General features: G+C 45.6%; 1 protein-coding gene across 2 annotated transcripts in view; it reads left to right on the top strand.

The window, feature by feature from the left end:
• The window catches only part of LOC119374048 (dihydroxyacetone phosphate acyltransferase), a 72,963-nt gene that overhangs the window by 28,068 nt on the left and 21,530 nt on the right, over positions 1-23,365 (top strand). For both annotated transcript variants that reach the window (XM_037644113.2, XM_037644112.2), the window contains exons 7-11: positions 62-192; positions 7,251-7,501; positions 11,868-12,179; positions 16,219-16,298; positions 18,471-18,608. In XM_037644113.2, coding sequence (XP_037500041.1) covers positions 62-192; positions 7,251-7,501; positions 11,868-12,179; positions 16,219-16,298; positions 18,471-18,608 — 912 coding nt within the window. The remainder of the gene's footprint in view (positions 1-61; positions 193-7,250; positions 7,502-11,867; positions 12,180-16,218; positions 16,299-18,470; positions 18,609-23,365) is intronic.

Here is a 23,365-nt window from a genome sequence, read left to right as displayed (position 1 = left end):
GGTAATTAAAAAACGTACTCTTGTGACGGATACATTGTTTTGTTCCTTCAATCTGGTGCAGGGCCTTGTGAAGGCTCGGGGCATCCTAAATGACGACTACGGCAATATCTTCATCAAGTTTGGCTCCCCCATGTCGGTGCGGCAGTTCTGCGGTCGGTCGATCGACCGGTCTGTCCACAGCAGGCACCCAAGGTGGGTAACTTCGGGCAGGTTGGGTCTCTTGAAGGCAGCCTTTGCGTTTTGGCTCCCGCTTCTTTTATTTCGACAGCAGTTATATGGACACTCTCGACGGGTTTTTGCCATCGCCATCATGTTCTGTATAATGTCCAAATTGATAGCATCATCCCGCGCATCGTACGTTCTACTCGCGAGTAAATGTGCGCAAGCGCTGGCGACGAACATGGCTGAAGCAGAGATCAAATGAGCCGCCCCATCTTCATTGCACGGAGGGCACTTGCGAGGCCTGCCGTCAATTGCTGCTCAAGCAGGGCGGAAACGCCCCCCCTGTCTTGAAGGGGCATGAAGGGACGCCGGGAAGGGGGGGTGTTCCTCGAGCAGCAACTGTGACCTTTGATCGTAAGGGCATGGTTGCAATCGCTGGCATGTGCGCTATCTCGGCAGGCATCAGCAAACGGCTAGTATACCCTTCCATGTGCTTTACTTCAACGTGAAGAACCTGCACGAAAACCGCTTCTTTCCCTGGTGCGGTCATATTTTCTTACACCAGTGTTTTCTAGAGTAACGCGAGATAGGATCCAAGTGAGTTAGTTGGTAGCCTTACTGCGTATAACATTACAATGTGTTGCTGTTGCATTCATTGCTTCGCCCTTGTGGTGAAACTTATTTTTTTCACTGTGCTCACTCATGCTTTTGCGATTGTACAACCTCCCTATACTAATGTCTTTCCACGTGACTTGGTTGCCTGGTACAGTCGAGCCGACTATATCGAACCCGTTTATATCAAATTATCCCGTATATCGAACAATTTCTAAACACGGTATATTTACATTGAGAATATCTAGCAAAAGTTACTGTTACATCGAACGAAAATAGCAACGACAACCGATATATCAAACTCCATGTGCCTCAAAAGTGCCCCAGCAAGTTGGCTTTCCCTCGCGGTGGCAGGGAAAACTGCCGGCGTCACCCTAGAAAAAGTGGTTTAGACCCGGTTGTGCACGGGCGAACACCCCCTTGCAAGAAATGATCCTTGCCCGCTCGCAGCGCTTACAGCCAATCAGAGGCCGTCGTGCTTTCTCCGAGGCGCGGAGGCGGTAGAAGTGAGCTCTATTTTTTCTTTCTTTATGCTTGTGTGCCTGCTGCTGCCTGTTTTCCTCGAGTCCCCATTCAGCATGGTCCGTGCTGGTGGTGTTGCCTGTTGGTGCTCTGTGAACTTTATTGGCGCGCTGTCGTCATGGCTTGTGCAAAGAGGCAGAATTTGCCGTTCGCCGCGAAACTCGAAATCATAAATCGGGTCGAGCGCGGTGAAAAGAAGTCCGACGTCGCCGCCGCGTACAAAATTCCAAGGAGCACCTTGAGTACTATCCTGAAGAACAAGGCAGACATCAAAGCCAAGTCGGACAAAAGGCCAGGTGCCCGTGGCGCCCGACGTGTGCGCACTGCTGTGTACGAAGATGTTGAAGCGGCCGTTTACAAATGGTTTGTGGACGTTCGGTTGCGAAACATCCCGGTCTCCGGCCCTATGATCGAGCAGAAAGCCAAGGACCTTGCTTTCCTGTTTGGCAGGAACGATTTCCAAGGCGGTTCAGGCTGGCTCCAACGGTTCAAAGAACGGCACGACATCGTTGGCAAAGCTGTTACAGGTGAAAGCAGAGCGGCGGACCTGGACAGCGTAGACAAATGGCTCGAGGAAAACTGGCAAGATATCGCAGCAAGATATCAAGCCCAAGATATCTTCAATGCGGATGAAACCGCTCTATTTTGGCAAATGTTGCCAAACAAGACACTTGCGTGTCGTGGCGACAAGACTTGCAGCGGCGAGGCAAACAAAGCTCGTATGTCCGTGCTGTTGGCAGCTAATTTAGACGGATCGAAAAAGCTTCGACCTCTGGTTATCGGGAAAAGCACGGCACCGCGGTGTTTTCGAAATGCGCTGTCGCTTCCAGTTACCTACCGAGCAAACTCAAAAGCGTGGATGACCGGGGAGCTTTTCGGCAGGTGGCTATCGTCGTGGAATGATGATTTGGTAGGCGAAAATCGCAAGGTGTGCCTGCTCGTGGACAATTGTTCATCGCACCACTGCAGTACGACCTTCAGCAACATCGAGCTGCATTTTTTGCCCCCAACACTACGTCTGTACTGCAACCACTAAATCAAGGCGTTATACGCGCACTGAAAGCCGGCTCTCGGAAGCGCCTGGTGGAGAGGCTGCTGCAGAACCTTCGTGTCGGCAGGGAGCTTAAGATCGACTTGCTCAGAGCTCTTTCTATGTTGAGTAGATCGTGGGCAGATGTCACGAAGGAGACTATCCAGAACTGCTTTAGGCATGCCGGCTTCTGCATGCCTGGTGATGACACCCCAAATTCCGATGACAGCACTGAAGACACCGCAGGCGTTTCCGCCGAAGTTTGGAGCGAGCTGGCAGAGTTCCCGGGAGCTATCGACGGATCGACATTCGACGAGTTCGTCAGTGCGGACGATGATGTCGCCATCATGGGTGAGATGAGGACTACGTTGCAGACGTCGTGCCGACCACAAGCCAAAGCGACAGCAATAAGGAAATTGACGATGGCCTATTGCCTACATCCTCCGAAGTGATTAGTGCACTTGCGTTGGTCCGGCGCTATTGCGTGAATGTGGAAGGTTGCAGCCTCAGCTGCTTTGACTCGTTGGACAACGTGGAGGCGTGCGTGCTGTCGCAGGCAGTGAAGTCGTTGACACAGAAGAAAATCCAGGACTATTTTGTTTCAAAGTAGGGCACGCAAGTAAGCCACCATATTAATAAAGTACTTTTCTTATTGTTATGTGCCTTTGTGTCAAAATCCTAATGCGGGCCTATATCGAATTATGCCATATATCGAACTAATAAACGTTTTTTGGCGAGTTCGATATACCCGGGTTCGACTGTAGCGCATCTGGGTGCATGTTGGAAGTGTGGAATTAGGGAAAGGGAAAGAGTGTTATATTAGTATTTGTAGCGGCATCATCATCCCTTACAATCATCATCATCGTTTTACCACTTGGGCGCCGCGCCTCTCGCGCAGCTCATGCTCAGAGCTCGAGGCGTGAGCAGTAGAACGAGCTGACGCTCCTGGCGGTTAGGACGCTTGCAGCCGCCGTAGAGGTCGGTGGTCTCTCGAATAAAGTGGCGAGATTTTCGGCACAGCCACATCGGCAGCCTTGACGTCTCTCTCTCTTTCGCTACACTTGGTGACCCGGACAACCGTGCCCTTCGACGACCGGCGCTGCAATGCTTCCGTGACTGTGCCCACCGGTGAAGCCGTTCCTTCCTGCCTACCCACGAGCGTGGTTCTTACAGCTCGACGCCACCCTCGCGGTGAATGCCGTCACCGCGCAGCCACTCATGCATGACATCCTGCTTGACGCCCTCCCGGCTGAGCTGCGTCTTCTGTCCGCCGTGTCGTCCTCCAGGCCGCAGCCATATGACGACCTCTGTGCTGCGGTGCTGGCCCACTACGGCGAAACGTACCGCCCGCTACCGGGGACCCGTTAGTTCCGGGTTTCCCCTACGCCAGCGCGAGCGGTACCACCCGGCCCACAGCCCTCCCATGACCGTGACCTACCTTCCCCGGCTACATCTCTTTCCACCTCTCGTCCGACCACCAGCGCAGCGGTTCCCGTGCCGGACGACTCGCCCGACGATGTTCAGGTTCCCAAGCCCGAGGTTCCCGCACCCGACGACGTTGCTGCTGCTATCGAGCAGTCCGCCACAAGGTGCGTTTCTTCGACGCTCTCGGCCAATGGTCCATCAGGCATGCCGGCCATCCGCCCATCGTCCCTGTCCTCGCCGGCTCTCGACATGTCCCTGACCTCAGCTTCCACGCTGGCTACCTTGCTGCACGACCTGGAAGCTGACACGCACATCATCTCCTCCACCATTTGCCCCTCGCTTGCGGTGGTTTTGCCGTCAACGATATCCGAGTGCGACCTTCCATCAACCTCAAAGCTCTGCGTTTCTTGCCAGCAGCGACCAGCATCGCCCTCGACGTCTTTCGCAGCAGCAGTTCATTCCACCCACCAACTTTGGCTGAACATGCGGGACGCGGCAACGATGACGGAATCACCTGAGCAGGACATGCATGTTTCACCAAAGGCAGCACAGCAAGCAAATGTCACGCCTCCCACGACGTCAGACGTGCAGCATCCCGACCTGCGCACAGGCCCTTATGTGCCGTCTACCATAGATGCTTCACTGAGCGCAGGTGCTCCGTCAGAACCTGCAGAGACTGCGCCTGCTCGGTTGCACCATGGGTTTCCTCCGGAGCTCTTGACGCAGGGCGCCGCCCACCTGAGATCTGAGCACCATCCAAGCGCGCTGATCACAGTGCCGACGATGACCAATCGACAGGCGTATCGTGCACAATGCTACGACGTTTTGGATGTCTTACGACACAACCTGCCAGCACCTGTATAGGGCTGCATGCGCGCCAGCGCCTTCGATGTCCCCCAGCGTAATCCTCGCAATTCGTTCGCAAGCTGCCGCCTCATGCTCACGCCGACCGTACACGCCGATATTGCCAGTTCAGCGTCTGTCATCGTGCCCAGTCATTTTTCTTGGTTCGGCTCCGACGTGTACTGCCGCGGGTGCTTTCGCTCCTACCTACCACGTCCATTTGTCACGACCCCCGCCCGCTACGCAGCTCCCAGAGCCGCCCGCCAGAGACTTACTGGTTCCCGAAGGTCCTTGCACGCTGACGACCTGGACTTCTCACGGACCCCATTGTCTCGCGTTACCAAAACATTTTTGTATATACGCTCACAATCATCATCATGCCTCACAATCATCATCATCGTTTTACCACTTGCGCTCCGCGCCTCTCACGCAGCTCATGCTCAGAGCTCAAGGCGCGAGCAGTAGAATGAGCTGACGCTCCTGGCGGTTAGGACGCTTGCAGCTGCCATAGCAAGGTCGGTCGTCTCTCGAATAAAGTGGCGAGATTTTCGGCATGGCCACGTCAGCCGCCTTGACGTCTCTCTCTCTCTCGCTACAGTATTAATAAATTTGCCACTGTAGCAGTGCTCAAGTGATTAGAGTGTCCATTTACGACACAGAAAATACAGCTCAGACCACTTATAACGTAACCGCTTACTGTGCAGTACTGGCTATAATGTGTTTTTTTCCGACTCCCGCTTACCCTCCAATAGAACTCCACGTATAAGCATACCGCTTATTGTGCAGTCCCCCGAGATTAAAGACCGGTTATAATGCGGCTGCCGGAACGTACGTTCGCAGAGATGCGAGGGAGTGAGCGTGCTTCTCAGTGGAGATGCGCCGACGGGGGAGAGAGTGGCGGCGGCGTTATGAAGGAGGAGGGGATGCGGGAACGTACGAACATGGAGCGGGGGCAGAAAGAAAAAAAGCGATGGCAGTGGGAGGCAGCAGCCAGGCACGGGTGCGTGGTCTGAGGAAGAGGCGCGGTTGCATGGCCGATGGAGAAGCCTTTGCCCCCTTTACTTCGGCCGCTTGACATGCGTGCTCCGCTACGTACGTGTGCCCGTGTTCGCATCAAGAGTGCGTTACCGCTGTTTGTCTCCGTCAGGAAAATAGTTGCTTTGTCGTAGAGCGCAGATATCGTGCGTGCAACCTCGATTGCCCCGCAAGTGACAATGCTTTGAGACCCGATTGAGCTTTCGCCTTTGCCACCAACAGGCGGACTTACAAGCTTGAAAGACTTTTTCAGGATAGTTGCCGCGGCTGTTCTCCCGACCGCGAACCGAAACTTCCTTTCACGCGTGATGCCCTCGGTTTAGCTCGCGAGTGTGATCTCTTCTACGCCCGATCTCTGTGTTGTCTAGGGCAAGCTTCTCGTGACGGCATGCCAAGTTGCAACGCGCACGCTAGGCCTAACAAGCGCTAGCTGTCATGTCGGCGACTGTGGACAACATAAGTTGTGGTTTGGTGCTGAGTCAATGAAACATTCTGCAGTTGTTGCATTTAGAAGGGGTGACTTACAACTTTAACGAAAACGCAGCAGTGCGTGTGAAACACTCGGGTGGTGGTTTGTGGTCGCCACCGTTTTTGACATCGGGCACGCGCAGTGTGTTACCGTGGCAACTTCCCGTGACGGCGCATTTTTTCCTCGTTCGTTATGTCGGCACTGCAGGTCCGCGGATGCTAACCGTTCAACATATTCAAATGTAAGCAGATGCAAACTTACGTCCCAGTTGCATGCCTCAATAGTCGGAATCGCGCGCCTGCCTGTTCATCATGTTTTCACACGTGCAACCTTTCAAAAATGTTGTTTTGGTTATAGTGCGGTGCCGCTTATAGTGCGGATATTCGCGACTCTGGCGACTTACGTTATAAGCGGTCTATGCTGTACTTGGTTGATACCCGCTGCAGAAATGGATCTTATTGTTCTGCTTAATAAAACAGCAAAAATAATGAGTTGATATGTCAAGCATGTATTAGACATGAGTGGGGGAAAGTATACGTAGCTCACATTTACTGCATCATGTTTCCATCTTTGTTTGATGTTTCCTTTACCTCTTTCAGCAAAATTTTAAACTACGCAAAGAAGACAAGACGAACACAGGAGCACAGGCACACATGAGACGCGCAGAACTTCCAACTGACTTTATTTACTGAAAACAGGTTATTTATAGGTTCTGTAAAATGACAAAACAAGAGATCAAGCCACGCACAATCGCAATGGCATTGTTAAAAACAACAGCAAGAACGCATGTGCATCACATATGCGGGAGTGACATGATCTGCCCATCTAAGAATTCTAATTCTTTCCTTGATAATGATATAGAAGGAGAGTTGACACAGCTATTTTCTCCTTTTGCTATGTGAAACACCTCGATCACTTCACTTTTGGTTCTAGACTTAGCCTTCGTTAGGAACTTAGTCTTTTCCAGATGGGACATGCAGTTTTGACTGTCGCAACTCTCGTAATGCAAGGTGAGATTATTGCCTGTGCCGGTGCGCAAGGATCTGTTGTGCTCATTGAAACATTGGCCGGTTTGCACAGTTTAAAGTTCTGCGGAATCTGTGAAGAAGCTAGCCCAACAACATGCCTTGCTCTTTTACCTGTCCCTGCCAGATTTGAGACCCACGTGACTCCTGAAGAAACCGCGGTGTGCAACCACCTTGCCCACTGGGTGGTCCGGGCCCACCACCGGTCCCTGGCCCTGTCGGCCTTCCCCCTGGTGTGCCTCTGCTACCAGGCGCGCGTGAGCCAACAGCGCAGCCGTGGGCTGTCGCAGCCACGGGTCATGCTACACGATCTGGCCGATGAGGTGCTCTGGCTGCGAGAGCTGGTGCAGCGTTTAGGCGCCCTCGTGCACCTCAAAGGTCGGTGCTCCGGTTATTGTGAGAGAGCTGTGGTTGAACATATTGAGTGGATTCAGTGCGATACAACGCGGACAGAGGTGAAGAAGGGACACGAACACCAGCGCTGTTCTCACAACTAACTTTTTTAGTGCAGAAACGCATACTTTAAAGCGCAACCTATAACCACATGACCACATGCTGATTACATCAGACAGAGATTAAATGCGAAAGATTAGGACTAACGATGAACAAACTGTATCATGTGACAAAACTATTCAAGAAAGAAATTCCTCTGTCATGCAGGGCTATAGAAGGCATGCTTACGCAACCAGGGCCTTTTTTGTGAATGTACAAAGCTGTGGTCTTTTGTGAGAAAGTGTTATACTTTCTCACAGCACTTGTCCGCAAACTTTTCCGCAAAATTTTTTAGTGTTGTCGTTCGGCAACACTCACAAAAATGTTATGCAGTGGTACTTTGTCCCCTTGCTAAGAGATTTATTAGTGAGGGATGTGGGGGATCAGGAAGTGGTCAAAAGTGTTCGGTCAAGCACAGCAACCGCGAGCTCATGCCAGTGGCAGTGCTGCTGAGGATAGGCCACTCTTCTTAATCAATATAAAAATGTCAATGCGGAGAATTCTTTGATAAGCTTTCCATCAAAATCTTCTCGACCCAAGAAAGCTGACGCATACCCATTAGATGTACCATTCTGAACTACCTCTATATTTTCTGACCGCCGACTCTCCTTTTAAACTGGAATAATGAGTTTGGTGAGCTGCTAACTTTCTTTCGAAAACGTGGCCAGAGTTAAAAAGAGTGACGCAAGAAACAGTGGAACCTCGATTATACAACTTGGAGGGGACCACACAAAGCTGTTGTATAATCCAGGGGTCGTGCAATAAAGAAACTGATTATTTAGGCAGTGACGCTCATTGTTGCCCCCAGAAAAACAGACCACCTGAATAAGCCTGTGGCACAGACCTGCACTGCTCCAAGGGAAGTAGAATAAATTATTTTTAAAATATGACAGCCAAGCATTTAATTGGAGGAGGTGTAAGCAAATCTATATTCTCACCTATAGAAAAATTGAATCCAATGCGCACCTTTGCTGCAATGAAACGAGTGCAAAAGCTGCCTGCGCATAAGAATCAAGTACGAAGCCGAAATCACATTGGCAACAGCCTCTTGTCAGAGGGGCCAGATATAGTGTCACTGCCATCACTAGATTGCGATGGTGCACATTTTGTTGCAAGTTCGCACGGGCCGTGTAGGTTCATTTCGTACATGACTGCGACCTGCGTGTGACGTATCTGTTCCAAATGAAGTGCTGTTGATCATGTGCCACTTTCATTATGAAAGGTTGCGTCAAGGGTAAGTTATTTTGCACGCTAAAGATAGCTGCATCGTGCCATTTTTGCATGCTCGAGCCCTGTGACCGTGAGTAGCGCAAACAAAGGCAGGTCTTCATCTGCATGTTGACTCGGAAAAGTTTCTACGAGCTGAAAATGGCAAAAAAAAAGAAAGTCACACTGTCCCTCATGCATTCGCTTAAGACAACTCGAAAGTAAAAGCCATCTCCTTCTTTTTTCTTCTCAGTTGATTGAAGCTTTCTGCTCCTCACACAATGTTGCACTGCCTCTGAGATTTGCCCACATTTGACCGTGCAACAATGTCGTGTGAACGTCCTCATATGATACGATGGCATGACTCGCAGTAAGACTTTGGTCTGGGCGAGTTGGTTCATAGCAATGGGAAGGCACAGCGCAACTGAGACAATGGACAAGAACACACAACACAAACGGGCGCTGGGAGAGCATGGGAGAGCGCCCGTTTGTGTTGTGTGTTCTTGTCCATTGTCTCAGTTGCGCTGTGCCTTCCCATAGATGACCTCACAAGTTTTGGTGATTTGTGACATCATGATGATGTCACATGATGAATTCATGATGATGGCACATGACGTCATTGATGAAGTCATGTGACATTGAGGCTGTGTGACCTTTGTGTGCCAACGGACACTTAGTTTCTTTTTTTGAACATTCATGTTGCGACCGAGTTTTTGGGTTTTTGGACCATTGTGTTGATGGCGACTTTTTGGACCGTTCATGTTGATGCCCACGTCGATGTCCATGTTGATGCCCTCTGTGCTGATTTTTTCAAATCGTGCGCTATGCAACATAGCGCAGCTGCTATCGGAGCAGCTTCTTTGCCAGCAGCAGTCGAGGGGCAAGGGAGAACCTGAATGCTCGACTCCATAGCTGAGGAAGAGCAAGTGCCCTAGCGCACCCTACAACATAGCGTTCCGTGGCTGCGCATATCTGGCATCAGTGCGTGATTTGGTGCTTTTAGGTTCACTGGGTGTGAAGGAACTAGCAAGAGAAGCCGTTCAGGTGGTAGTAAAAGCTTGTCAATTTGGATTTCATGGGACTGGAAAAAAATGTCTGAATTATCTGACTGCCGAATTATCGAAAGCATAAAGAAAACAATAAACTGGTGTCTATTACATCAGTGCATTTTAATTTTTTTGATGAATGCGTAAATTCAGCAATTATTTTGCGTGAGAGCAATGTAAAAGCCGCAGTTTTCGACATAATGTGACCGCAGCTCAAGACCCCTGTGTCTTAAGCCGAAACACGCTCTGAACCCACCTCTTATCACCTACTGCCACCACTAACACCACCTTGGCATGTGGGGATAAATTTTTCACCATAAAAATGGCCGGTAACTGATCGTACGAATGTAGCAAGCGAGTTTTATGCCAGCATGCGGACCGTGGCTGAAGCTCTTCATCTTCAACAGCTTCATCATGTCCGAGTTTCTTTACATTGCACGCGCGTTGCCCAAAGTCAAAACAAAGCTACTGAGGGCTGCATCCGCTTTAAATGAAACCAGGATCGCTAAAGACAGAATCATAGTGGCCAAGTAGTGTCTGAAGGCACGTGCGTGGCCTACGTTCAGATTTGAAAAAGAAACTGCTGAGCACTGCATCTGCTGCTGAATGAACCTGGCTCGTTAGTGCATAATCATGGATGGCGACTACGCAGTTCTGAAGGCATGCGGCTAAAACCAAACTACTGCTTGTCGCAACTTTGACCATAGTTGCTGTTGACGCGATCATAGATTGCGCCCATGCAGTTCGTGTGTGCTGAGTATAAATTCAAAAACGGGACACATTTGCTGCAGCCGCTGAAGCCTTTGTCACCAACAACGCTGTTATGGTAAGATTGTGGATGGTGATCATGTCTTTCTGAAGGTCCGCGGCCGTCTCAGTTGTTCGTGCACACCATTTTCGCTCCTTTGCATCGCACATTCACGGCGCTTCATGCTTGGCACGCTCCGAGGATCGTCCGAATTAACTGGGTTGCAGCCAAATATGACCGAATTAATAAGAATTTGATGCCATTAAACAACACGTGCTTTCCGGGACCAGAGAACATGTCTGAATTATCCAATTTTCCAAATTAACGATTGTCTAATTAACAAGCTTTTACTGCACTAAACACAACACCTCTTCTTTATCTTGGAAACAATTTTTGTTGGTAAGAAAAAGGATGTTGCTGCTTGTTTCGGGATACTGCTGAGCTTCCGCTCCATAGTCTTGAAATTGAAGAAGGCTTGCTGCCTTGCTGAAGGAAAGAAGTTCTTACTGAAAACAGTTGTAACTGACGCGCACCTTTACTAAAAATACTAAATGTATTTTCTTCAAATGCACTGCCCATGCATCTGTAATTGGATGTGGCCAAACAATTCAAGGCGAGTAGCTACAGAGCAAGATAAGGAAATGAGCTATGAATAGAGCACTGCTCGATTCATAGCCTGATTCGCCAGTTGCTCTCTAACAGCCTTGGCAGCAGGTGTGGAATGTGTGGTACACGGACATTTTCTAAGCATTTGACTTGGATGCCACGTCTTTTGTGTAATTCGCTGTGGTAGCTTAGCAGGCAAGGTGTTGCCCTGCTAAGCTTGAGGACACGGGTTTGATTCCCGGCCATGGCGGGAAATGCAAGAACGCCCGCGTACTTAAATTTAGGTGCACATGAAAGAACTCTAGCTTGTCATAATTAATTTGCAGCCCCTTACAACAGCGTTATCTCATAATCATTACATGGTTTTGGCACGTAAGAGCTCAGAAATCATTATTTTATTTATTTATTTGTTTTATTTACTCACAATGCCATTAGAGGCGTTAAAGTGAAGGGGTGAACACAATACAGGCGGATTTATACAACTTCACATATAAACAGGAGAAAACAAGAAGTAGGCACAATAATCTATTATCCTGGTAAAACTATTATCATCTTCTTTTCTTATTTGTATTAGTACTGTATTATCTTTTGTGTCCCACAAATATGGAGTTCAACATAAGCGTTGCCACTATACATTGTCTTCCAGGAGGAAACAGCAACCAGACGAACCCAGTGAGCTGGCTCCGTCGCGAAGTCCGCCTGCACTCCAACGTGTTCCGGTTCACGCCAGAGGGCACCATCGAACTGGCACCGGCCGACACGAGCGCGGTGCTTCCGGTGGTAGCCGAAGCCGGTGCCAAGCCGGTCAGTGCCCTGCTACGGATAGAGGCCGACACGGTGAAGACGGCCGTGCCCGAGATGATGCTGTATCACTACGGCAACCAGGCTCTCCAAGTGGTGGCGCCGGTGTGCATGGCATCGCTCGCGCTTCTGGTCACGCCCCTTCCACGGTCTCAAGGTCGGGCAACTCCTGCGTTCGTTTGCAAGGGCATATGCGTGGCATGTTGGTAACTGAAACCTCGATAGAAAGAACACGGATGTAACGAAATATCGGTTGTAACGAAATAAACGAGCACTAGTCTTGCAATACACACATTGTTAGGAATGTACATTTATAACGAATTTTCGGATATAACGAAGTTATTTTTGTGTAAGATGTAACTTTATTATAATGAGGTTTGAGTGTAAACCATTTTAACCTTTATAGCGCACAAAAAGGACTGAAAGGGACAGTGCAGACACATCATATTTGCAGGCTATTTTTAAAGGGTTACTGCAATGAAAATTAATGTAATTAAGCTGAAAAGCATGGGAAACAAGGAACAGGAGTGAGAACAGATGATACCAAACAGTGTTGTCGCTTCTCAGAAGAACTTGTCGCTGGGCTAGTTGCTACATAACCTTGAGGCAAAAGTTTACACTCCTAAGCACCACCTCAAGAAAGACGAAGTGCAAGAGAAGATGCTCTTTTCTTGTGCTTTGTCTTTCTTCTGGTGGTGCTTAGGCATCTAAATTTTTGCTTCAGAGTTGTCAGTTCTCACCTGCGTTTCTCATTTCTTGCGCTTTTCAGCTTACTTATGGAATAGCTACTCGCCTAGTATTAAATACTTCTTGGTCTGATTAAGCATGTTGTTTTTATTACGTGCTCGCTTAGTAGTGTAGTACCCGATGTTCGAGCAATTAGTATGCTACATTTCGTTTTTCTTTATTTCTCTTTCTACTATAAGCATGGCATTGCACGAATGTTCCTGAGATGCATTAAAGAAAGCGTTTTCAGCTGTCACTGTCTTCGCTACTCTAACAAATGACACATGTGGCTACTGCAACCACAGTAATGACATCTACAGGAAAGCGTGCCTGCAAGCTTTTGAGGATGCCCCGTGTGCTATAACTAAAAGAAAATCCATCTGTATAAAGTAAATGCTCATCACACATAAGGTGCATGCAGGGCACGCTTAAAGAAAGTGTGTGCTATTCCATTCCCCACATTGTTGTGTCTGCAGCATATTTATGGCTCTTAAATTTCGTAGACTGGCAGGTATGGCATTGTGTTGGACATCGCAGTTCCTGTAAGCAAAGGCCTTATGCGCTGCATTTTGAGGCTGCTGGTTTTCCGTCAACTCGGCTTTCCTGGTGTTTATTGGGCCTACTCCAACAACTGCTTGCTGTATTTGAACTTACTCCCTCTTTGATTTTTCACGTGGTGCCTACATGACATATTCATTAAAATATATAGTAAAATTTAATAAATATTGAACGATGCAGCCATTGAGTCTGAGTCTTTATTTCAGACATGCATACAAAAAATACATGGCTGAGGAGGAGGGAAAAAAAGCCGCACAGTTGTAGTGTGAATAAAACAGATTCTACATTGCAAGGGCGTCATCAAGTGCTATTAACCAACTAACCCAAGAAGAAGTTATCAAAAATTTTGAATGTTGCAATTAGGCGAAGCTGTGCTGCAAAATAATGATGTCACTAAGCATGCATCCATGTGCAGCTAGTAATGGCTAGTGATGATGGTAAATTGAACCATAACGACATAAAGAAAGTGGTACCCGTATTTTCTGATTGAAATGTAGTGGATGATATTCCACTTGAAATTAAAAGGAAATGCTCGAGTTAGGCACTGAAGGTGCATTGAAAATCTAGTTTTATGATATTTCTTTCGTCTTCGAAATTATGAAAAAATCACAGCTGCAGAATGTAGAATTAATAACATTTCATTAGATTTCATTGAGTTTACAGATCGTGTTCTCCAAGCAACAACTGTTTACACGAGAATGTTGTATGTGGAAGAATTGCTTGTTATATCTCTAGCATGCTTAGAAAGCAACCACCCAGCCATTTTTTTAAAAAAATACGCCTTTTGTTGCATATTTTGAAGAACAATGAGAGAAGAGAACCCCCTATGTGCTGCCGTACTGATGTTGAGAGTGAACCCTTGCTTGGTGTTTAACCTTGAACTCTTTTGACCAGTGCCATACACAGTTAAACCTTTAGCACAGAAAGCAGATGCATTACACAGACATGCTATCCTTATGTTGTTTCTGCACTGAAATAAAATACCAATGTACGAAACTTATGTTGCTTCGCCTTACACAAGTCATTCAAGGTTGCTCCAGATGTCCAATCAGAATTTAATTAATTTTTTGAAAAGCTGCTTAGAATGGTAAGGTACAGGAGGAATGTACAGATCCAGTGCACATAAGCCACCTAGGCATTCATCTTGCTTTCTTACCTTAAGATATGGCGATTGCCTCCAAAACCAGTCTAATGTTCATGTGACACCTTATGTTTGTTATGTATTTACCATATTATGTTGTGCAAATTGCTTTGGTAAATTAACAGAAATGACCACACTAACTATGCTCGAAGATCACAGAGACATTATTTTTACGTGGTTTCACTCACCAGTGTCACACCCCTGTCTTCACCCACTGTCAGTTTCAGTTGTTGCTGTCACTGACACCTTCTTTGCACTACCACAGCGCATTGCTGCGAAGCCCCTTGCACACTCGCACAGCAGCTTTAGCTCCCGAATTTTCTTTATTTCTTGTGTGGGTTATACATGACAAAATACAGTAGTAGTACAATGAGGCATGGCTGATGCGCAAAAACGTTCTCATTGCATGTGAAATATCTCCAATTTCCCTTCTCCTCTAGTGATGGTTCATGATCAGTTGTAGACTCCCTCACTCACCATTTCCCTCAATCTAAGTGCTTTTTTTCAAAGACAAACCAGTGCTGATTCATTTTGCATCGGTCAGAAGCATTTCAAAACGTTTGCGGCCTTTTTAAAAGGGGCCTTGCGGAATTTTCCTTATGGCCACCAATTTTTACTCCCGACCATTTCTTGGCAGGTAAAAAAAAACTAAGACCAAGAAGGACTGTGATAATTATCGCACATAAACCCAAGCTGTCAGTTGCGGAAATGTCAAAACAAGTCATCCTCTGAATGCCACATCTGACTCACCCAAGATGCAGTAGTGTCGCGTCTGATAGCTGAAGACCATCGAAGTTATGTTAAGCATCTTGGTGTGCCATTGTTGCCAAGCCTGCTCGGTTTGTTGAGAGTGTCATAACGGGTTCTGCAGTCAAGTGGCTCGTGGTTCAATCATGGAAGCCATGTCGTCACTTTCGCCAGGCAGCCTGTGGCATGCCATGTGTTCGGTGTGTCGATGTGTCCTTGTTTGTGGCTGCGTGATGATGGGATTATGCTTAAAATGGCCGTAAAACATACCACTGTGGTATTTCCACACTCCTTTCAGCATCATGCAAACGTAAATTGCAGTTTGTTTACATGATATTTTTCATGACGATGTTTGCACGAAACAAATGCATGTTTGCATTTTGTTTGTTTGCACATCGCATTTTTAACAAACGATCTCTGTGTTGACAGTGTGCTAGGTTGTGCTGCATTGTGTCAGGCTGTGTGTGACTGATGTCGTGCCCATTGCATGAAGTGCACCTAATCACCGCATCGTCCTGCTGTTGTCACTGCCACCTAGAAAGCTTTATCAAGAGCTTGATGAGGGCTCTTTAGCTATTGTTACCTTAACCAGTGATTGCTTACCTTAACTTGTGACCTTTTGGTGCACTGTCACAGCGGGTTACGTTATGTGCACATTGCCCGAAGGATTTAATGTAATCTAATTGGTACCATAGGAAAGGATATACAATGGAGGACAACTGAGGATTAGTTAATGTGATCAACTAGGAAATTTTCAGGCATGGGATATTGCAACTGATGCAAAACAAGTGCAGTTAGAGATTGTGCGGAGAGGACGTCGTGGCTGCAGTGGATGTTTAGGCTTGTGATGATGATAATTGTGGTTATTACGATTGCGAGTACGAATATGACAAGTGTTAGTCGTGCACACGAGTGCTGAGCGTAACATTTTACTTGGTTTCTTTACATCTTCCGTAATGTGGCAAACAACAATGGCCTTGCTCTGTAGCCATCTTCACCTTCACAGCCCTCTCCCTGCTTTCAGGTTCAGTGTACGAGAACTTCAAGAAGCTACAGAGCCTACTCCAACGAGAGTTTGTTTTCGAAGTGGACAAACTGGAAGAGGTGAGCTCGGATTGTGTGGTTGTGGTGTGATGGCTACTGCCTGTCCACTCATGATTGGCACCACTCATTGTGGTGGCTTACCAGCTATGGCGTCGCGGTGTTAAAAGGGCACTAAAGTGAAACAGTGAATAAATTTAGACAAATAAATACTTCCTTGAAAGCTGTACTGTCGTTAATGTTACCATGACAGGTTTACTAATAGAATAGAAAACAAAGATCAGAGCTTTATTTTCAAATTTTGTGCTGAAAACTCTGTACAGCACTCATGCATTGAAACAGGACAATTTAGGGTTAAGTAATGCACATAGTTTCGTGTCCACCATCTACAGTTAGGGTCGTATCGCCGTAATTTTGACTCGAACCGTAGATCAGAGCCAACATTCACTTTAGAGACCACATTCATTGCAACATGAAGTGGTTATTGTGAGCAGTTGCGCATGCCAGTCGTTATACTAAAAAATGTCATGTCGTGTTGAATCAGTGGGCACAGTACATATATGTCAGCATGACATCGCGGATTTCAAAGTTTTTTTTCGTATGTTGACCGTAGTGGCTCAATAATATTTTCCGATACTTTCTTTGTTAAGTCTCTAGCTCCCTGTAAAACAATGTAATTCAATTCTGCCAATTAAAGACTATGTGGGCTGCAGTAGAGGCCATCAAAATCTATGACACCAAACCTAGTTGGTGTGGGAACCTTGGGTGTCAGCATCTGCATTTTTTTTGGACGTTTTCTCCCTTACCAAGCGTTTCCTTGCAGCAAGAATGGTGTTTTTAGTATTGTGAAGGGATAATTTGTTAATAACAAGAAAAAATCCTTTTCCTCTTTAGTGTCCCTTTAAATGGTGAGCGTTCATTAGAAATTTATTCTTTTTTCTGCATAACCCCCCCCCCCCCCGCCATGCATTTTGGCACTGAAGGGTGAGCTGTCGCAGACCGTCACTGTAGAATGTCTCATTTTGAGAGTTCAGGCAGAGCTATCATTAAATCAGCACAACACAAAAGAGGACGCAGAAAGGAAATACTAGATGGGACAAGTGCCATCTTTCAACTACTGTAATTGCCATGTGCTTCTGCCATGTATAATTTAATTGCTATTCATATCTTGCTGATTTGCTGGGAAGGCACGTTATTTGCTACATTGCAAAACCAATTGCTGCAGATTAATATTAACACAGCATCACCGCTTCCCTGAAGCCTTGTTTCACATAGGTTCAAATGTGGCTGTTGGGTCTGTGTAATTTTTTTCTTCTGGAAGATGTGTCAGCAGCGAAATTTGACTGTCGGAGTCTCATAGCTTCTCTAACAATATTTCTTGTGTCTTTATCGGTCTTCCTGCTCTGTAGAGACAGTGAATTATTACAATCTTTCCCAATTTGCTGAAGTAATAAATATTATTGCTGGCAGACCTGTCTGAAAGGGGAGCCGAGCACCTGTTCATTGCATTTTTCTGTACCACAGAAACATCATAATTACTAAATTGCTTTCTGTCCGAAGGTTTTCTTCCAATCAAATGCGGCTTCTCTGCTGCTAATCGTCAATTTTGCCATCGGAACATACAGCGTAATGGGAACAGTTAGGAAGTTAATTAGTGAGCCATCTGGACATCGTAGCTTATTGCTCAAATGGTATTCACTGTTTCCAGTAATCTACTTCAGTATCCTCTGTCACACTGCACTCTCCAGGTGATCCAAAAAAGGTAATTTGTTCAATCTGGAAAAAAAATGCACAGTATAAATTCTCCAAATTTGACAGCAGTATATTTACCACCACATTCGCAGGCTGTCATTTGCAACATTATTGGTTGATTAATTTGTTCATTTAAAGTGAGTGCCTAATGGGTTTACGGCGAGGAATGGTTTACACATATATTGTGCAATGTTTTGGTTTTACACAGTGATATAGGCAGTGCTGTCTCAGTTAGCAGCAGTGGTGTTTTTTTCGATGGGCTTGAAGTTGCAGGTTTGAATCCCAACTAACATGGCTGTACTCCAGCAATATCAGTGTGTAAGAACACCTGTGTAGTTCAATTTTTAAAAAATTTGTGGAGGTCAAAATGTAGCCATAGTTCTTGTACGAGTGCATTCCTCATGATCGGAATGTCGTTTTGGGCATGTTAGAAACGCCAGAATTTACTTGAAATGTCTTTCTTTTTCTTCCGACCCATCGCAGAGTTTCCTGGAGGCAACGTATGCGCTGCAGAGTCTCAACGTGCTCGCCGTCCTCAGGCTGGAGCCGGCTTCTCCGGAGAGCACAGACAGCTTGCATTTCCTCGCTAGTCACATGACACCCTTCCTCGAGGGACTTCAGGTGAGCAGCTCTGCACGGTGCTGCGTGCGTTGCTTTTCTGTTCTCGAACGTCCTCTCACCTTTACATACCTTGGTTATCTAACCTGACCTAACCTCTGGGAATGGCTCGCGAAGCATACCAGTCTGGCCAGGGTAGAGAAAGAAAATGGCGAAGTCGAAGAGCAAGCAAATGCTGCCGACTTATGGTCTTGTCTTTGCAGCTGTTCAACAGTGACAAAGCCAATTCAACAGCCACTAGTCTCCATTCGCATTCAATCTGCCACCTTGCGTGGTAAGTGCTAACAATGTCGGTAACTCGGCGCAGCGCATCCCACTGGAACTTAAAGATCAGGGATAGCCCTAACCACCTATTTTATCCTGTTGTTTAGGCCTTTTATACCTTTTCAAGGAAGCATTTGGCATACCCACTTTGAGATGTCATGGAATGGCACTCTTCTCATTTGCACTTTTCCACGTAGAGCACTGTTGATAATTTGTTCACCTCAAGCATGATGCACGCTGCACCTCAGTGACATGAAATAATGTCAGAAAACAGCAAAGCAATCAGATTTTTTGCTTGTGTGAGGGCCATCACATCTCTGCGTAGCCCTGGTGAGGGTGATTGGACATTGGAAATACCGATCGGATGAATTATATCCGTTTATTTATCAATCTTTGTACCTGTCTTTCGCGCATAGTTTATGCAGATTATGATATTGCCACCAACTCATTATGATTGACACCAACTCAAACTGCATGTGTGGTTGGTGAGGGCTGAAGTAAATACAGCCAACAGTACAACTTCGCCTGTTACTAGACTTGTGGGAATAATCGAGCACTGAATATTCGACGAATATTGCAGTGTTTAAATGAGCTTCTATTTCGTTTTATTTATTTTACAATACTGCTAGCCCCGTGGTTAGGGGCCGTAGCAGGGTGGTATTAACATCAGTACAAACCAAAATAACAATACAATAGAAGAAAACAAATCTTGAACAAGACATCATCTGTAATACAGAAATGGAGGTACAAAGTACAAAGTCCATAACAAAGGAAGAAGAAAACATAATCATAAAGATAATTCAAAAAATATTTTCAATGAGTGCCTGAAATTCTTCTACGTGATCCACTTCAACCAATTTACTATCCAGCATATTCCACTCGAAGACCGTGCGAGGGAAAAAGGAGTACTTGAAAACATTGTTTCTTGTTTGAAAAGGAACTAAAGTGAAAGGATTTCTGCGTCTTGTGGCGTAACCTGAGGAAAACATGACGTATTCTTGAGTGTGGCTTTTTAGTCTGCCTTTGACAACTTTAAAGAGAAAATTTAGGCGAGCAATTTTATTTCAGTCTGATAATGTCCGCAAACCTGCTCTACCTTTTAGTTCAGTAACACTCGTAATACCATACTGGTTGAAAATAAACCTGACTGCTTTATTTTGCACCCTTTCCAGTTTATTGATATCAACAGCGGTAAATGGGTCCCATATTATATTGCCATATTCAAGCAGGGGTAAAACCAAAGACTTGTATGCTAAAAGTTTAATATCTTTAGAAGAGTTACGAAGGCATCGCTTCAAATAATATAATTTTGACATGGCGATATTAGCAATGTGGTTTATATGATGACTCCAACGCAGATCATGACTCATGTAAAGACCTAGGTACTTGAATTCTGTAACACGTAAAAGTTGGTTCCTGTCGGCTGAATAGTCAAAAATCATAGGGTGCTTCTTTTTTGTAAGAGTCAAAACAACACTTTTAGCATAATTCACACACATCTGCCATGTATCACACCATTGCATTATGCGATTGAGGTCAGCGTTCAGTTTGACTTGATCATCATGTGAATTTATAACAGAATATAAAACACAATCATCCGCGTACAACCGAAGTCTTGAGTTCCACCCGTCACCAATGTCATTTATGAAAAGCAAGAAAAGCAAAGGTCCCAGTACGGAGTCCTGGGGAACTCCCGATACGACCGGTAGAAGTTTACTTGGAAGTACATTGTAAACAACATACTGCTGCCAAGATGTCAGGTATGCTTGAAGCCAATTACAAAGCTGGTTGTTCTTCAGTATTCCGTGTAATTTAATTTGTAGTTTCATGTGGGATATTTTATCAAACGCCTTGGCGAAGTCCAAGAACACTATATCGATTTGACTTCGGTCGTTTATAGCACAGGCGAAGTCATGAACTGCTTCAACGAGTTGCGTTACGGTCGAAAAACCTCGCCTAAAGCCATGCTGACCGGGTGAGAGAATAGAATGAGTATCAAGAAAGGAAGTAATGTGTTTATGTATGATGTGCTCTAATAACTTACAGCAGCCACAGGTTAGAGCTATAGGCCGATAATTTGCAATAAGTTGTTTGTTACCACTTTTAAATAAAGGCTTTATTTTGGACAGTTTCCAGTCGTCTGGCAATGTACCTGATGACAGAGATGCATTGAATATGACTGTGAGAAATTTAGACGACCACTCAGCATACCTTTCTAAAAACACATTAGGTATTTCATCTGGTCCAGGGGATTTCTTCTCGTCTAACTTCAACAAAAGGTTAAACACTCCTGCTTCATCAATTTCCAAATCATCAATGGCAGGCAGGTTTTCAAATCCAGCAAAATGAGGTGTGCGTGCGTTATCGCATGTGAAGACAGACTTAAAATCTTCATTAAAAGCGTCAGATATCTCTGTTTCATCAGACGTTAAGCGATCGTTTATCACAAAGGTGTTAGTACGAGATGTTTTTGGCGATATGTATCTCCAAAATTTAGCGGGTGATTCTTTTAATAGCCTACTTAAATGAACATTATAAAAAGCATTCCGCTCATGACGAATTTCAGTTTTAAGATTCGAGGACAAGAGGCTGATTTCATCACGTATGTTATCAGTGCTGTGTTTCTTCTTTTGTTTTATAAGGCGGTTGATTTTCCTTTTTAGGTGAATAATATTTCTCGTGATCCACGGATTAGACACATTTGTTTTCCTAAGCTTAAATGGGACGAAGAGCTGAATACAAGCATGCACAGTGTTCTTGAACTTTAACCACATTGCGTTTACATTATCAGGATCGTTTACTTTCAAGAAGTTCATCGAATGATAATTTCAATCTATCTATAATGCTAGTGTCATCGGCAGAAGAATAGACAGGCACGCGAGTTACATTAGTTGACCTTGTTTGCATAATGGAACTTAATTCAACTAAGACAGCTTTATGGTCTGAAATGCCGTTAACTACATCGCACTGAATTTCGCCAGGAATGTTCCTACTTACAAAGACAAGGTCTAGGACGGACATACTACTACCTTGTATGCGCGTATGCTCTTTGACTATTTGGTTTAAGTCAAAGCAAAAGGCAATGTCAATTAGCTCTTCGCCATTAGCGACATCGCTGTTACCAGCTGAAAAGGTAGACCAATCAATAGCCGGAAGATTGAAATCCCCACACAATACGATCTTGGTATTGCTGTTTGTATTGTTCTGAATGTAACTTTTTAAACCTTCTAGCATTTCTATATGAGAACCTGGTGGTCTGTAAGCAACACCAACCATCACGCAATGTTGATCACAATAAACTTTGCAGAATAAACTTTCTATATCTACTGGGTCATTCATACGCACAACTTTTAGTTTTTTCTTGAACAATAACGCAACGCCACCGCCCCTTTTATTGCGATCGCGACGATGAACTTCAAATTCGGGAGGCACAAATTCATTGTCATATATTCCGTCGTGAAGCCAGGTTTCAGTAAGTGCTACCACGTCTGGATCGTGCACAGAAATAAGGTATTCTAAATCTGCAGCTTTGCTTACAATGCTCCTGCAGTTAACGTTCAAAAGCTTCAGTGGATAAGAACCCTTCCCTTGTCACGAATGTGCTCGCTTTGGAACGGCTGTTATCTCATCATTTTCGTCATTCCACGTGTAAAGTTTTCCATTTATTGATACTTTATCAAAAATGAGTTTCACGCGTTCCTTGCGGGCTCTTTGGCTGGCGGTGCTGTCCCACAATTTCTTTCTAACGGTACGTACTTTTTCGGAGAAATCTTCCGTAACGTACTGATTAGACCCTTTGAGTTTTGTACAGTTTTTAAAGATCAAAACCTTTTCGCGGTAATCAAGAAGCTTAATAATAACCGGTCGACATTTGTTAGAAGATTTTGCTCCAAGCCTGTGACATCTTTCAATACCGCCAGTTGATACATTCAGTTTATCTTGCAAGAAATCCTTGCGTACTGTGTTAAGAAGCGATTCCATAGTTTCATCCTGTGGCTCATTGAGCCCATGAATGATGATATTGTTTCGTCGGCTGCGATTTTCAAGTTCATCCACCTTATCTGCGATTGTAGCAAACACTCTTTTCTAATCCATGCACTACAGTCTCCACCGCTAATACCTTCTCATGCGTAGCCGATAAGCGGGTAAGGGACGACTCAAGCGAATCAAGCCTTGTCTTGCACTGATCTAGCGTGACAGTCAGGGAAGTTTGCGTAGCACTGAATTCGTCCATACGGCGAATCATTTCTTTCTGTCCTTCGAGGATGCTGAGAAGAAGTTCATGGTTAGTACCCGAGCCTGCGTTAGTGCTAAGCGAGTGATTAGGCCCTGGATTTGGCTCTATGTCCCCGCACAGAACAAGTAAATTAACAAAAAATGACAAATAATTCAAGAACACACTTTCCGTACTGTTTGGGCAAAACAGCAGCAAGAGACAAACATCGTTACTTCTAAAACATTTGACATTGGAGAAGTAACTAACCTGCACGAGAAGA

Source organism: Rhipicephalus sanguineus, chromosome 11 (genome assembly GCF_013339695.2).
Source record: "Rhipicephalus sanguineus isolate Rsan-2018 chromosome 11, BIME_Rsan_1.4, whole genome shotgun sequence".
Classification (NCBI taxonomy): Eukaryota; Metazoa; Arthropoda; class Arachnida; order Ixodida; family Ixodidae; genus Rhipicephalus; species Rhipicephalus sanguineus.
This window is presented reverse-complemented; position numbering and strand designations above follow the sequence as displayed.